Source organism: Mchenga conophoros, linkage group LG18 (assembly GCF_057382185.1).
Source record: "Mchenga conophoros isolate Kocher_MC1m ecotype Shallow Benthic linkage group LG18, M_conophoros_male_GT1.1, whole genome shotgun sequence".
NCBI lineage: Eukaryota > Metazoa > Chordata > Actinopteri > Cichliformes > Cichlidae > Mchenga > Mchenga conophoros.
This window is the reverse complement of record NC_140543.1, coordinates 14,010,897-14,028,460: the sequence shown is the minus strand read 5'-3', so window position 1 is coordinate 14,028,460 and position 17,564 is coordinate 14,010,897. Positions and strand designations below refer to the sequence as shown.

General features: G+C 41.5%; 1 protein-coding gene across 2 annotated transcripts in view; it reads right to left on the bottom strand.

Annotated features, from left to right (window-relative positions):
- Window positions 1-1,837: 1,837 nt before the first annotated feature.
- Window positions 1,838-17,564, bottom strand: part of LOC146553381 (RNA-binding Raly-like protein) — a 62,750-nt gene continuing 47,023 nt past the window's right edge. Inside the window, exons 4-10 of one of the 2 annotated variants that reach the window (XR_014889535.1) lie at window positions 10,910-10,957; window positions 9,979-10,169; window positions 7,299-7,412; window positions 6,867-7,024; window positions 3,293-3,330; window positions 2,740-2,818; window positions 1,838-2,594 (exon numbers count right to left, since the gene is read on the bottom strand). Coding sequence is in view for 1 of the 2 variants with exons in the window: in XM_085254796.1 (XP_085110922.1) it covers window positions 3,298-3,330; window positions 6,867-7,024; window positions 7,299-7,412; window positions 9,979-10,169; window positions 10,910-10,957 (544 nt within the window). In the remaining variant the exon portion in view is untranslated. The remainder of the gene's footprint in view (window positions 2,595-2,739; window positions 2,819-3,292; window positions 3,331-6,866; window positions 7,025-7,298; window positions 7,413-9,978; window positions 10,170-10,909; window positions 10,958-17,564) is intronic. The other variant, XM_085254796.1, reaches the window with a different exon arrangement.

Here is a 17,564-nt window from a genome sequence, read left to right as displayed (position 1 = left end):
CATTCAAGATATTCTCGCTCACAAAAACTTATTTCATAATGTAAACTAGGACATGTAGAAAACTTTCATACTTACTGAAAGATATTTATTAACACTATCTAATTACCAGCATATTTTTCTGAGTGTTACTGAATATGTGTAGGCAGTAGGACATTGGTGGTTGCCTAGGGGACAGAATGTCAGCTATAGTTTGTTTTAAATTCAGTTTCATTGCTGAAACTAAGAATCAACAGGCTGTAGAGGGAGACTTTAATTGCATTCAAATCCAAGATGGAAAAATCTGTGCAGATTTTGCATATATTAACCATTCATTGGAATAATCCAAGTATACAAACTAAATATCACAGGAGAGCTTATGAGGCCACAAACATCGACGAGGTCCAGTTCAGAGACACAGGTTTAGCAGAAGTGAAGCCTAGAGGACAGCTGGCAGCTGCACACGTCTGTCAGTACCCACCTGTCACAAACAGCAGCCTTTTCATGCCTGACTCTGCATAACTGTAAGCGCTAAAAACTGTTAAATGATGAATAAAGAAATCATCATGTGCATAGTTGTTTTAAGGGAAAAATAAACTAAACCCACAATTTCATTTCAACATTATGAGTAAACTAATGCAGGTATGAGCATCAGGCCTATGCTGTTGTTGTCTCATACTGTTATGTCCCTTGCTGTTAGCTTGTTAGCTTTCCTGTTTCTTGCTTTTTGCCTGTTGTTCCCTCTGATTTTTTTGTCTTCCAGCTGTTATTATCCAGACTTTGAATTCGTTATTTAATTTGTTTGTAAGGTGCCGATTAAAAATTTAGATTTAAAAAAAATCAGCATTTTTGAGGGTTCAATTATCAATATTTAAATCCGTCCTAAAGAAAACTTAGTAACTGTTTTATTTAACAGTATCTTGATCGTGTTAGCGCACTGGTAAAGTTTCAAATGTTTGCATTATGCTGCAGTCACACAAGGGAAAACAGTGACTGGTGACCACGGCACAACCGTGCGCAATGAACTTGCGATCTTATTGGAAATGGTTGCTGAGAAGAATGGAGTCACGTTTCTGTCTTGAAAAACGTTGGTGTATCAAGAATTTAATAATATGCCAATAAGCTGATTCCGTCTTTAAGGATGATATTGTATTTAATTGTCAGTTTGACCTCAATCTGGGATGATAAGATGATTCGCTGAGATAAACCTGTGAAAATTGCAAATCTGTTGTCTTTAAAACACACAGAAATTCAAATGAATTGCTTACATTCAGAGTCTAATCAGAACTCAGTTTTGAAACAAATAGTTGCGTAGTTGCTGCAGAACAGTAGTTTAACTTTATAATGACATAAGTGCACAGCAACCTTGTTTTAATAGGAATATAACCAGAAAAAAGACACTTGGAAACTAACTTAGATGAACCTCTTTTTGCAAAGAAACATGATACAGATGAGTTGCAATAATCGGCGTACACCGACTCAGACTGATTGCAACATGTCAACAATCTGCCTGCATTTCTACATTTAATGGGAAATATTTGTAATTCAGAAGTCTGTCTGACAGCATTTGGAAACACTTCATCTCCCACTAGGTGACCTGTGCAATCGCCTTGTCAGACACATTGAATGCTCATCCCCACCCAGAGACTGTCCATGCAACACGGTCTCTGGGTGGGGATGAGCACTACTTTTCATCAGTTAGCAAATGCGAAAAAAATTAAATGCAATCGGCAGTCAAACTAGATGCAAGAAGTATATCTCATCTTTCCTTAGCTTTAGGTCCATTTAAATAGAAAAAGAAACAATACATTTACAAAAAATGCGAGCTACACCACTCAGTTTTGGGGAGGAAGGACACAAGTTTATGTCAAAAATGTTTATTATCCATGGCTGTACAACAGAGGCAAAGAAATGATCCTTGATAGCCACATTTTTAACATGCTGACAGCAAAAATTGTTGTCTTTCATTTTTTAAAATTGTAAACAGAAAGTAAAGAATTTCAAATACACGTTGTCATGTAGAACAAATTAAAAACATGAAATGCATTCAATACCATGTGGCGAGATTGTGAATAAATTACATACTGTACATTTGCTCAAAATGAATGAAAACAAAATGCAGAATTAATGAGTGTCAAAGAAAATATGTTACTGTTACATTCATATTTAGCTCTCTGCCAGCAATGCAGCTTTTCACAGTTTTCAATGCACAGAAACAGAAACAAACATCTGAGGTACAACAAAAGACAAATTTTCTTCTGGTAGATCACATAACTGTATTTTTATACACAATACAGACCACAATATAATAAGCACACAATATACTGTATTGTCTGTATTTTTCAGAACAGCAATCAGTCCGAGGGGAAATGACTGACTGCTGGTTGCGAAGATCTTGCAGTCGTCTGGAGAATATTTATACCCAGGATTTTGATGACGTATGCATCAGCAGTGGCATGTTCTAATGAGGCAAACAAGCAAAATACAAGTCTGACACACTCTTCCACTGCTGTCTGTCACTTCCTTTCCTTTAATGTCAAATGCACCTCCTTGATCAAGAAGATTTTGCTGGTATCTGTCCTCCCATCTTCTGTAATGCAAGCTTCATTATTCCCCAACTTGAAAGAAAAAAGAAAGTTATTATTTTTTCATCTCTCACAGCGACCTCATGTGAAAAAAGGTAGCTGCAGGTTTAAATTTTCCTGTGAAGCTTGGAAACTCAAGCGGACCAACATTAAAATTTTCTAACGCTGCTGTTATTACCTGCAACCACTCAGATATCCACCAGAGGACAAGCAGTTCATTAAACCATCATCTTAACAATCTATCATGTTCAGACCGCCTGAGGAAGGAAAAGAAAAAAAAAAGGAAAAACTTCTACTCGCAGACACTTAAGGACAGCAGGGAGGAAATGTCAGCCAAGAGGCAAATTAAATCTCATAGCTATTTGTTCTTACAAAGAAAATCATGGGAGATTTAAATGTCGTTTGACAGGAAATGCACATGAGAAAGAGTCTCATCTCTGCGGCTGTTCAGTCATCAGCGATCACTGCAGAGAAGCTGCTTTTCCTTTTGCCCCCAGATGCAGAGAATGACCCCACCTTTAGAAGAACATTTTGGAGGATTAAACTCCAAGGATGAGCAATGTTTCTTACTCTGTTACTCTTTTTAAAGCAGGAAGCGAAAGATCCTTCGAATTGCTTTCAACTGCTGGATGCTAAAATGTTTCTATGATTCTGCTTTTCATACGTTATTCCCAAAAATAAATTCAGCTTTGTGCAAAATGTGTGTTGTTAAACCAAGATTAAATACTGACCTTACTCAGTTGTCAATGTCCGATATGTGGTTCTCTATCTGCAGTAAAAGAAATAAGATTGCTTTAAATCAGTCAAGAATTAATTTTTATAACTAGGCAGCAACATAGCCTTCCCTTTTCTAGCTCAATCCACAGTCATTAAAAAAATGAAACACTTCCAGTTCTAAGTCTGAAATACACATCAGTACATATTTAAAAAATTAACTGGTTCGCACAAGTTCTGTTATTCATTTAACAAAACCCATAAACGTGAAAAAATGGATCCATGCTGCATTTTATTAACAGTTCAAGCTGCTGGTGGTGTAATGGTGTGGGGAATATCTTCTTGACACATTTAGTAACACCTGAGCATTGTTTCAATGACAAATAACACTCAGAGTATTGCTGCGGACCATGTGCATCGCTTCATGACCACAGTGTTCCCAGGAGGATGACGCACCATGTCACATAGCTCAAAATGTCTTAAGCTGATTTCTTGAACATGGCAGTGAGTTCACTGTACTCAAATGGACTCCACAGTCATCAGAACCTGGTCAATACCTGAGGATCTTTCATGTCCTGATTTTTAAAACCTTAGAAATGGCTGTACTTTTTTTTTTGTTTCGCAAATCTTTTTTTTTTCTTTTTGTTTGTCCAAACCTTGAAAATGTGCATCAATTCACATCTCATCCATGTCCTCTGAGACACATTTTATACAGTGTGTTTTCACTAAATCAATATAGGGATTTGGGGTTTTTGTTTATTCTAAGCCTTTTGGCCACAGTATCTATTGGATTAACACATATAAGCTTTAATGATTACCAGTAATCAATAGTTTAGTCTGCTTGCAGAATGAAGCCAATAAACCACCCAACAGTGGGTCCAGATCTCATAAAACAGGAAGCAGGTATGATTATATAACCTTTCTTTAGTGTCAAAGTAAGGCAATAGTTTTGAGAAATAAAACTGTCACAGTAATAAAACTGGAAAGCAAATGTTCAGTTAGATGATTTATGATTTTTAAAGTAATAATTGGTGATATGCTGCATGCATTACACTCTTTTACTGCATTACAGTAAATTAACACCACCCAAAAAGTTTCACAAGTGTATCCAGAGAGTGATGTAGTTAGTAGCAGATCAGTTTCAAACACTCTGTGAGAAACTTTGCTCCGATTTCATTCTGCACACGGCGAAGCGTCTGCAAACAGCAGCCTAACTTCACCGAGGAGCTGGAAGTGCATAGCTTGTCACCTGCAGCTCTTCATCTAACAGCTTAGTGTTGTTGCTCCGTCTTGTTCCGTTACTCCAGCTGTCTTGTTTCATAGATGAATGACAGCAGTAATTACTGAGGTAGCTGACAGATGTGTCCCATTTCTTGTAAATATCTTGTGAAAGTCAAGTCTTGTTTTGTCAGTTAAATTATTTTTAATGCTTGGTGGCATCAGAAGAAAATGTTTGGTTTGCCATGGCAGGTTTCAATACAGCAGTTTTTCCAAGTATGTTGCCGTGGAAACTAAGTATAAACGCTCTCTTCATCAGTGATCGTGCGTTACCTCACTCAGCGATAGATAGTGACTTAAAAAAGTCTGGCACTTAACTGTATAATTAAATTATTTACTCTTTTATTAAAATAAACAATGCTTTCAAAGATTTATAAAACTTCTATGCCTGAGGCTTTGCGTATAACACAGAGAAGAAGTTTGCCTTCGAGTTCTTCTGGCAGATGGGCTCAGTACCACACATTTTATTCAATCTGAGGGAAAATTATAAGGGTCTCTCCCAAACCTAAGTTCTGTTGCCTGAACCTGACCAAACTAAGAGTTTAAAAATGTAAAATACATTTCCGAAGACAAACTCCTCCCATTCAGGTTTGTCTGAGACAGGGAAGGAAAGCCAAAGTATTCACAGACACCGTTACGTGCTGCTGACTTTGGTGTTTTCATGTGATTTGTTCAGTTTCATGGCGGTTTGTGATAGAGACGACCTCGAATTATTTTGTCATTGATGATAGTTATTACTTTGTAATACAATATTAATTCAAAACACATTAAGATTAAGCTTTAAAACAACAGCTACTACTTTTCTTGGTTGCCACAACAACGTGTCCCCACTTTGCAGCATGTATGTTGTTCAGACAGAGACAAAATACACCTCACTCAAAAATAACATAAAATAAAAAAATTGCCCTTCTGACTTCAACTAATTATATGTAATTTATCCATGTAATTTTGTTGCATAAGTACAATGTAAAATGTTACATTTAATGGGATCTGGTCAAACTAAACTTAATTGATTGATACACATTTAGTTTGTACCAGGCACATTATCTTTAATTATTAATTAATTAAATAAATTCAAATGTAATTTTATATATATTTCAGAGTATTGTATTGTGTTTATTGTGGGTGAAGAATCATTTTCTGAGTGTTTTTACTCATATAGTTTAGACTTTTCAAATCATGCTGATTGTCACAAAAGACAGCATAACTTTGTATCCATCACCACGAACAACCTGATTACTTTTTCATGACCATTTCACCTTTTAGTTTTATAAGAATCCTGTATGACTCAAATGGTTCCATCTAAGGCAAAGTTATTTATACAACAGAGTTGAATGTACATTATACTTACTGTTATTATTGGCATATTATGTCAGTGGAAAACATTTTCCGCATCATAAAATAGATAAACTACTATGCAAGAGTCTTGAAACACCCCTCATTTCTTTATATCTTGCTTGGGAGATGGGATGGGAAACGTCGAAATATACATGGATATACAGAAAAAGAGTTTTTATAATTCTGCTGTGCTTGAAAGTTGATATTTGGTGTGAGCACCTTTATTCTTCAACACAGCCTGAAGTCTCACAGACAGCTTTCATGTAAGCTATTCCTGAAGTATTCTTCAGGAATAGTTCTCCAGGCTTCTTTAAGGACAATCAAAGTATTCTTTGAATGTTGGGTGCCTTTTATTCTGTTCTCTCTCAAAATGATCCCACACTGCTTCCAAAATGTTGAGGTCCAGGTTCTGGGAGGGGTGTGATTCATGACTGTGTTTCTCGTCAGCTACTATCGGCTTTTACGGCATTGACAGTGTATTTGGATCACTGTCGTGTTAAAAGAAAATGACATCAGCTGTGTTGCAGATGGTATTGGTGGATTGAAATTTGATGGTTCTGTTCTGCATTCATAGTTCCATGTAGATGCTCACCACTATACCTCTCTCCTGACCTCTGTGCATACTGGCAATGACTTACACTAATGATGACAACGATTTGGATTCATCAGTCTACAGGCCTTGTTGCCAACGATTTTCTGTCCTGTTCTTGTGTAATTTGGAAGCTAGGGAAGTACTGCCAATACTATGCCTCTACGCGGGGGCGGGGGAGTGGACTTTGAGTGTCCAAAGAAAAACTTTGAAGGACCTTCAGAAAGCCTGCACAAATATGAATCAAGTCCACTTTAAAAAATTACAAGAAAATCTGTAGGTAATTAGGACTTCTTGTGACTTTTGCAGACACGCACGCGCACACACACACACACACACACACACACTTTGCAGCTAAATTGGACATGGGTACTTGGCCTGCTCACCATGTCGCTTGTGCCTTCATCTTCAAAGTCGTCTTCACCACCGTCTGTCATCTCCCCTGCCTCAACCTCAGCCGTCCCCTCCACTTCCTCCCCCCCAGAGTGGTCTGCTGCATCACCATGGAGACACTCGCACACCTCCTCCTGCTTCCTCTGCATCTCTGGCAAAAGACATCAAGAGACAAAGACTGGCAGTTAACATCAGAGCATAGTAGATTTATTGACTTTCTATCTTGTTTTGATAATAGAAGAACCTGTATTTCAGACAAGCCTCTGAACAAGCATTTAATATGTTCAGTATCATTCCGTCAACTCTCCTCAAAGGACGTTTGTGTGGCTTTTATTTCAGTACATGGCGGCCTCTCTCAGCATCTTCCCCGTTTTTCTATGCATGCTCATCAGACAGGTCCTCCTCTCCTGGCTGTCAAATCTTACCGGCGTCAGAGCGATGTTGCCTCTCTATCTTCTCAAGCCTTCCCAGCAGTGAGTCGATCTTGGTTTTGATTTGCGACAGTTCCTTTTTGATTGTTAGAAGCTGATCTGTCTTCACTGCAAGCATATATTAATAAAGTTAAAAAGCATAATTAATGGGATGTTCTACAAGAGACACTGTGACAGCAGCAGACTCTTCTCAACAGTCAAGTTCTTCACTGAAAATGTGGCACAACTGATGAAAAGCAGGAAATCTCACTGTGTTGCATTGAGGGGAGAATAATAATAAGCATGCGAGAGTTTGAACAGTACAGCAGCTGCTAAAGCCATAATCTCACTGTTGTTGCTACCAGCGAAAATGTTTCTTTCTTAGCCATGTTTTACCTCAATTTTTGTAGAGGAAAGATCTGGCTCTTACTATTAGATTTACCACCTTGTTACTAGCTAAGATGATGAGAAAACAGCTGCCTGCTTGTTTCTCATGTACAAACATGTAATTAGCTTGAAGCTACAATGGAACAGCTTAAATATTTACATCAAAAAGGTCATCAGAACTAAAGAAAAGATGTGAGATTCAAATGATTTGTTTTTCTTTTCAGATGGCAAGGGAAAGGAAAGTGTTTAATGAAGATTCAGCCTCAACAAGAAAATCACCAGAAGATCAAAAGGAATCAGAGAAAACACATCAAGTCTTGTGTTTCAATCAGAGTTTTGATTAAAGGTTCAGTCGGCGCAGGTTTAAAATTTGGCCAAGACATCCTTAAGTTTGACAATGGCTGGCTTTGTCACCTGACTGAAGATTAATCAGCAATGATTGTTAAAATCAAATGATAATAAATGCCATAATAAAGTAATTTTTCAAGAAGAAAATATTTAAAACCAGCTTTCAAATGTGACAATTTCTTGTGAATCTGTTCGGTTAGCTTAGGAAGTCATTATGGTCATTTTTTTCCTCCCCATTTTATTGCATTATTTGACAGTTTTTGCCTCAACAATCAAAATAGCTTGTACATTAACCTCTTATTAAAATCAAAGGTGGTGTTTTTAAAAAAATTACTCATTTATTCAAGAGTAAATCGCATTCAACGACAGTTTTGACATGAAAATGATTCAGCATTTGGAAATCACTACAGTTTTTTATCTCCAACGTGAGGATAAGCCACTTTTCTTTGTTTTGTATGAAAATCTCTTATTATTTTGGGGTTTTGGACAGTTTGGTGAAAAAACAAACAAACAAAGTACTGTAAATGTCAGTTTTGGCATCTTAAAAATTACAATATTTTTTTTTTAAATGCACTCACTAGACACTTAATTAGGTACACCTTACTAGGACCAGGTTGGACCTCCTTGTGTCTTCAGAACTGCCTTCATTCTTCATGTTATTCAACAAAGACTCATTAAGATGCTGGAAACATTCCTCAAAACCTTTGGTTCAACGCTGACATGATAGCATCACACAGTGCACACTGCAGATTTGTTGGGTGCACATTCATGATGCAAATCTCCCCCTGCATCACATCCCAAAGGTGCTCTATTTGACTGCGATCTGGAGACTGTGCAGGACATTTGAGTACAGTGAACTCACTGTCTTGTTTAGGACACCCATTTGAGAAGATTTGAGGTTTGTGACATGGTTTTATATCCTGCTACAACCAGCCATTAGACGATGGGTACACTGTGGTCAAAAAGGCACTGGGCATGGTCAATAACGATACTCAAGTAGTCTGTGGCATTTAAACAATGCCCAGTTGATATTAAGAGGCCCAAATTGAGCAAAGAAAGTTTCCTCCACGCCTTGGGGGCGACCATGGTTCAGGGGATTGGGAAGCTCATCTGTAACCGGAAGGTTGCCTTTTCGATCCCCCTGCTCTCTCTGTCCTGGTCGTTGTGTCCTTGGGCAAGCCACTTTACCCTACCGCCTACTGGTGTTGGCCAGAGGGGTCGATGGTGCAATATGGCAGCCTCGCTTCTGTCAGTCTGCCCCAGGGCAGCTGTGGCTACAACTGTAGCTGCCTCCACCAGTGTGTGAATGTGAGAGTGAATGAATAGTGGAATTGTAAAGCGCTTTGGGTGCCTTGAAAAGCGCTATATAAATGCAATCCATTATTATTATTATTATTATTATTATTATTATTATTATTATTATTATTATTATTATTATTATGACATAATATAACAGATTAATTTTGACCATGTCATGTCTAAAATCTTTGAGTCGCTGCCATGTGATTGGCTGGCTAAATATTTGAGTTAAAGAGCAGTTGAACGGGTGTACCTAATGAAGTGTCCAATGAGCGTATACTCTAATCAGTTCAAGAGGGACTATCAAGACTACTAATGAAAATAATCAGGAATTGCAGGCCTGACCTTTTTCGATTGTTAACCTTTTTTTTTGTTTCGAGAGCTTAGCATTTACACTTGCTGAGTACATTTCCATCATAATGGGCAGAAATGATACCCGCCAACATGTGTTCAAAGTTATGATAATAGGAAATGTTCTTTGTAGCGGCTGAATTTATTTTCTTTGCCATTAACTTGACTCAAACCCCAAAAATGGACATGGAGGTAAGTTCAAAACAAACAATCACATAAAAATCACATTTAGAAAACATTTGGAAATCACTTTAGAGATGGCAGGATACTATAGGAACAAAAAGGGACAAAGAAAAACCACCAAACATACGTTTAGGGCCAGTGATGGAAGAGCCGACATTGAGTGCTCGGGAGGAGGAAGAGGAGGAGGAAGAGGAAGAGCAAGCCCTGACTGGAAAAGAGGATTTGGCTCTGCGTGTGGTTGGGACAACTAGTCGTGAGCGTTTGATGGGGATCACAGCTCGGGTCGGAGGCACAACGCGGCCGTGGTACTCAAACAGTCTGAAGACACATGAAGAATAAAGTTGTAGCAACAGAAATATTCCAAGAGTATTACAATGCAGAGAAATAACAAAACAAAAAAAGTGGGGATATAACTCTGTAATCACTATGGGAGTTTTTGTGGAGTTTTTTTCCCTTGTTTTTGGTCAGATGTTTTTATTCAAGCAGCAAGGAACACTTACAAAGCACCTAATAGACATGCTGCAAAAGATGTCTGAATGATAGAGGTACACATTGAACAATGCCACAGCAATTCAATCAAAGCCTGTTCCCAGTTGCCTTTGACATATCAAATTGCCAAAATAGCAATAATGACTCAAAGCTGAAGGATTCTGCTCTTGGGGATATTGCAAAGAAGAGGAAGTAAACAAACCAATGAAAATGTCAGAATGAAGATACATTCTGTGCCTTGCCAGCGCAAATGACCAGCCGGGGGACTATCTGACATTCAGTACCCGGCTATGCGGATAAAAGCATCATTAGTAAGCCCAACGGAGAGGAATAAAAACCTCCTCAATATGACATTCATTATGCCTGTGATAATGTAGTTACTTTGCCTCAGAAGGAAATGGGGCCATTCTGCTCAAAAATCATCTTTATTCAAGATGGGAAATGGGGAGAAAGGATGTGTATACTAAGGGCAAAATATCGGGAGGAAAGGGACTGGTTGAAAAAAGAAAAGTTGCAAATGACAAAGACGTGTTATTTACCAGTGAGCCAACGTTTATTTTTAAACATACCTACTGTAGAAGTCATCTCTGTAGTAGTCGTAGTCAAATTCATAGCCACTGTGGAAATAAAAGAGAACATTTCTATTTTACTTTGATTTTTGTGCACAAAAACATAAAACAAAGGAAGAAAATGACGGTGCAAATACATTTAGACTGAATTCTTTATTCAGTGTCCTAAAAGACTATTACTGGAAAATTCCTTCTTGTTAAGATTTGATGTGTGGTTTCTTAACTGAGCTGAGCACTGGAATCGAATTTCCTTTAATCCATTTAAAAAATGAAATGCACCAACAACAAGTTTGCCTCATTATGTTGCATTTCTTTCTTGGTTGCTATAGCGGTAAACTTACCAGATTCCCATCAAACTAGAAAGCAAGGTAATGCAGGCTATTTCTACAAACAACTGCTGACAACAGGAAGCTTCCGTTCCCGGCTACAAATTACACTGTGATAAATCTGGCACAACAGGAGTGGCCTTAAGACTTCTGCCACGATATGCACGAGTTCCTGATGGTTGCATTTTGATTACTTTTCAAAAATTCAGGATAAAAGAAAGCAGGAATCAAAAGAGCTTGAGAGACGGTGGGCAGCTCAACACTGCTCACAGCTGGGCAGCTCAACACTGCTCACAGCTACACAGCTTACTCTTCCATTTTGGAAAAAGAAAGGAAGCAGCGACAGTAAAACTCGAACAAACTTGATAAATGTAGAGAAATTAAAGCACTGTCATTTACAATATTGTGCCTAACGAATTCATTTTCATGAGTATTTTCAATAACTGTGTGTGCGTGTGCGCGTGTGTGTGTGTGTGTGTGTGTGTGTGTGTGTGTGTGTGTGTGTGTGGACGGGTATTAACATCTTCATGTGGACCAAAAATTGGTAGTTTACTATACTTGTGGGGACAAACAGCCCTCGTGGGCTGTTTGAAGGCATTTTTGAGACTCTAAATGTGGTTTTTGTGTCAGGGTTACAATTAGGTTCTGATTAGTTTTAGGGTAAGAGTCAGGGTTAGGCATTCATTTTTGATGGTTAGGGTAAGCGGCTAGGGAAAGCATTATGTCAATGAGATGTCCCCACAAGGATATAAATACACACAGTGTGTGTGTGTGTGTGTGTGTGTTGCATAGTGCTGCCATCTTCCCGCCCCTGACACACAGGTCCAAGAGAGCGATCTCTTTTCTGGATTTGGAGGCAAAAATCAGGCACAAATGTTTGAATTCTTTTGCAAATTTAAAAAGAAGAAGAAAATCTGAGCTCTATAATGATGCAGGCCACTCTGTTCCCATTGCATTGCTCACTGTGATGTGAAGAGTATTTCATCTATTGTTACCCCAGCACCTCGGTACAGCCTTCACATTAAAGTTGTGTGATTAGAGCGCCTGACTACCTAAAGGCGCACGGTTCTAATCAATTCACAAAAGGCTGAAACAAAGGAAATTTGTCCAGCTGCTAGCTGTCGTCTTCCTAAACCTCCCCTCCTGCCTTTTAATAAGCATCCCCACTGGCCAATGGCAAGAATACAGATGAAAATACTGTGGTTCATGACAGCTTCCTTCCTAATGTAACAGATTTGTGTTGCAGGATAGTTGTTAAGCTCGAAGTACACTTTTACAGCTATTGGGCTAGCAACCAATTAGCAGTAAAAGCAAGACAGCGCACTAGAATCGTCAACTATGATGAATAAGTAGCTCCCTTTACAGATACGATCTACTATGAAGATTGGATCTTTGACATGTTTCAGCACGTTTTGCCCAGGCAACATGTTTGATGTAATCTCTTCAAAATCAGTCTGGCACATAAAACTGCTACAAAACCACAACATGACCATTTTACTTAACATACAAACATACAAACATAAAACACGTGTTTTGTCAGATTTTATTAAATTTTAGTGAGACAGTTTAAATAGGTAGAATTTGTTATGTGTATGTTGTGTTCCTTCTCATTTTCAAATCCTCTAGTAAAGGAGTTCCCAAACTCTTGTTCTTATCTTATTATCTTTTAAATAACACATAATCATGCAAAAAAATAATACTAATAAACCTTTCATAGCCTCATGACTCAATACCAGGTTCTAAAATTATTTAAACACACCATCTCACTTTGTTAAAAGTCCGCTTGTTCACTGTAGCTGTTTTATACTACGTTACCCATGATGCACCTCGGTATCTGTACTTCCGGTTGGGAACGTGTTCAGCGCAGCGCTGCACAGATGAGAGGTGTGTCGGAGGAGTAACGTATTAACGTGCATTCGGTGTGAGTTAATACTGCGTGCGTGCTTACCATATGACCACACACACACATACCCATATACACACTCACACCCCCGTTACCTGCATGTGAATACTGTAATGCCTCCCTACCAACGCTGTACATCCTGTTGATGTCATCTGCCACCTCTTTAGTAAAGTTATTTGAACTACATCACTGTGGAGTACCATTCCTTCTGACCGAGGACGACTCAGTTGAAGCGTGATCGGCAATCAGTGCAAACATACATTACAAGTGGTCCTTCGAGCCGGATTCGCCTTGGCTGAGTTAATGAGATGGCAAACCCTCAGGATAGAGGTGCATCGAGTAGCCCCCGTCCAACGCGGGAGAAGAAACTTCCAGGACATCTGGTGGACTATGAGCACAACCTAACTGAGCCATCTAGCGCTCCAAGTAGTTCAAGCAGCTCCGACTATGAAGAGGCTGAGAGATGGCAGAAGATGGAATCAGTTTGGAGCAGTGTCCTCCAACACATGACTCAACTGCAAGTGTCTATGGAGGAAACTCGTGGGACATTACTGAAGCGGGTGGAGCGTTTGGAGCAAGCTTCTAAACCTGGCAGTCCTCTTCCCCCAGAAACAGGAGCGTTAGAACAACCCCAACATATTTCCTCCATAACAGAAGTTGCACCACTACAACCTAGCAATGAGGTGTTACATGACACCACAACACCGGCGAACATGCCGACGCCAGTGGAAACATCTGCTCCATCACCTCCCCGTAAAGCGAGCCTTCACATTCAGCCAGTGCTGCACCCTGCCACTTATGTAGCTGCATCGACGCCACTCAGGAGACCTGGACGATGCACTGCGGAACCCTTCTCATATCAGCGATCGGAACATCAGCCCCTGATAAACAGGCCAGGCCAGGTGCAGCTATTACATTCTGCATCCCCAGCTGATCAGCCACTACAACATGCTCATCTTTCATTGCACCAGCTATCACAGGCTGTGGACCCAATGAGTCTGCAGCAGATGTCACATCCCGCTGCTCCTGTCTTCCAAGTCAGACATCCAGCTAATCCTGTGTACTTGCAGCAACCTTCACGTCCACCAGCGCCTGTGCCCCAGCCATCACAGTGGGCAGAAGCTCATCACCCTGTGCCCACCATACTGCATCCTGAAGCTTTGCCCGATCCAGCTGGAAAATACTATGTTCCTTATCCCTCAGGATGTAACTATTCATCATCTTCCTCTGCTGAACACCATAATCCACAGGTTGCCACAACTTACCCAGCAGGAACGCCTCTACCAAACCTGATGGAGATGATGGTGGCATCTTCATATGGCATCCCAAAGCCTAAGCTGGTGATCTTCCGGTCGGGGAGAGAGAGTGACTTCGCCTTATTAAAGAAAGGGCTGGACAGCACCTTAGGGCCACATTCACATCTGGGAGAAGATTACAAGTATCAGGTCCTACTAGATCATCTAGAGCATCCCAGCGCCTTACAGGTAGCCAAGCGCTACATTCACGACCGCACTCCCTACACTAGTGCAATGAGGGCGCTAGAGCAGAGGTATGGACAGCCAAGGCAGTTAGTCCAAAGTGAACTTAGCACCATATTAAACGCCCCCCCTATTAGAGCTGGAGACTCTCAAGCTATTGAGGACCTCTCCCTGTCGGTGTCCAGCCTGGTCGGGCTTCTCAGTACCATGGATGAAGTAGCAGCCAGCGAGCTTCATTGTGGTTCACATGTGGACAGACTGCTTACCAAGCTCCCTCTGAACTACAGGGACAACTTCATCGAGTACTGTATCACCCGGGGGATCATCCGCAGTGGCAGCAGCCGAACATACAATATGTACGACTTCTCAGAATGGCTCGAACGGAAATCCCAAGTCCTTCAGCTATCCAGACAAGCCTCTCAAATGCCCCCGGACAAGCCACGTCCAGAGAAGAACCTACTCAAAGCCTCAGCAGGGCTCAAGCCACACAACAGATCTGCTTCCATCTACTACGGCCCAAATCCAGCCCAAGCCAAGCTAAAACAGGAGGGAGAATCTACAGCTCCAGATCCGACAGTCCAACTTAAGAAGAAACAGAAGTTCAAACCTTATTGTCCATACTGCGAAGGGACAGAGCATTATCTGAATGGCTGTGATGGATTCAAAAGGCTAGACCTCAAAGCTATGGCTACCTGGATTACAGAGAAGGCCAAATGCTGGCGCTGTGGCCATAAACATTCTCCAGAGCAGTGTACTCTGAAGAAGCCGTGCAGCACCTGTGGTGACCAGCATTTGTCGGTGCTCCATGACCTGGTTGAGGCCAAGAAGCGGGACCCTAACATACTAACTGTGAGTACTAGTATGGTCTACCTAGACTATTCAAGTCACTCAGGTCGTGTTATGCTTAAGGTAGTACCAATCCAACTACATCATGGGAGCAAATCACTGGATACATTTGCTGTGCTCGATGACGGCTCAGAGAAGACTGTTGTGCTTCCAGCGGCAGTTACAGCTCTAGGTTTGGAACAGGAGGAAGCAACACTCTCACTGAGAACTATCCGTCGAGATGTAATCCAGATGAAGGGAGGCTTTGTCTCATTTCAGGTGTCACCAAGGGCTAAGCCCAAAGTGAGGTACAAAGTAACACATGCCTTCACAGCCCAACAACTGAGCCTAGCTACTCAGTCATGTCCAGCTGAACAGCTAAAGAAGAAGTATCTTCACTTACAGAAAGTCCAGATTGAGGGATTTAACCAGATCCAACCTTTGGTGCTGATTGGCTCAGATAACGCTCATCTCATCACCCCTGTCCGCTCCGTCCTTCGGGGGTCGTCCAAAGGGCCAGTAGCTATCTGCACCAAGCTCGGATGGGCCATCCAGGGGCCGGCCAGTAGTATGCCTACATCTGAGGGGGACCTGCAGTGCCTGAACATGTGCCTTTCTCCTGCAGAGGCCGTGCATCAAGATGTGAAGCGTTTGTGGCAACTAGATGCTCCCCCCTACAGGACAGAGAAGGAGGTCACACGGTCAAAGGAGGACAGAGAGGCGGTAGCTATGTTGGAGACAAAGACTATCAGAGTCCCAGTAGACGGTGTCGAGAGATACGCCACTCCGCTGCTGAGAAGAAGGGACTTTCCACGGATGTGTGTCTCTCCTGAAGCAGTGAAAGGCCTCCTCAGATCCACCGAACGTAAGCTGGCCAAGAATCCTGATCTGACCCTCACATACAGCCAGGAGATCCACAGGTTAGTAGATTCTGGTTATGTTGTTAAGCTGAGCCCAGATGAGACACATAGCTCTTCCGAGTCATGGTATGTACCCCACCACATGGTACATCACAATAATAAGGCTAGGGTGGTCTTCAACTGTTCGTTTGAGTTTCAGGGGGCCGTCCTGAACCACTACCTCTTACCAGGACCTCCCTTGGGGCCCACTCTGCTGGGGGTATTACTCCGCTTCCGCCAACACCCTGTAGCTGTGAGTGGAGATATCAGAGCCATGTTTCACCAGATTCGGCTGCTCCCAGAGGATTGTCCTCTGCTACGGTTTCTGTGGAGGGATTGTGAAACTGACCGGCCCCCAGACGTATATGAGTGGAGAGTTTTGCCCTTCGGAACGACATGTAGCCCCTGTTGTGCTATTTTCGCCCTACAGAGACATGCAAGGGAGCACGAAGACACCCACAAGGACATCTGTGACTCTGTCCACACAGCCTTCTATGTGGATAACTGTTTACAGTCCCTATCCAACCCAGAAGAGGCAAAGCAGCTCATCGACCGAATGAGAGATTTACTCATTCAAGGAGGATTCGAGATACGTCAGTGGGCGAGCAACGTGCCCGAAGTAGTTGCTCACCTGCCCGCTTCAGCTAGATCAGAGAGCTGCGAGCTTTGGCTGAACTTCAAAAGTCTCGACCCACAAGAGTCAACATTAGGACTCAGCTGGCACTGCCCGACAGATGTCCTGGGATATAAGCACCGTCCTATAACCTACTCCACGGTCACGCTGCGCAACGTGTACAAGGTACTAGCTACCCAGTATGACCCCTTAGGTTATATTTGTCCCTACACTACAAGGGCCAAGCTGATTGTACAGGCCCTGTGGAGCACAGAGAGAGGATGGGATGAGCCCATCGAAGGGAATCTACTTCAGTCCTGGCTTGAGTGGGAAGGTGAACTGTCACACCTTCAGCATGTCACCATTCCCCGCTGCTACACTCCTTCTCACAACTCCAGCAATGTGACATACGAGGCTCACATATTCTGTGACGCATCAGAAAAGGCGTATGGGGCTGTGGCTTATCTCCGAGTAATCGATCAACAACTGCCCATCGCCACATCATTCCTGATGGCTCGCTCCAGAGTGGCCCCACGTAAACAGGTGTCAATACCCCGGCTGGAGCTTTGCGCAGCGCTCACAGGGGCCCAATTGGCCAAATTACTCCAGAC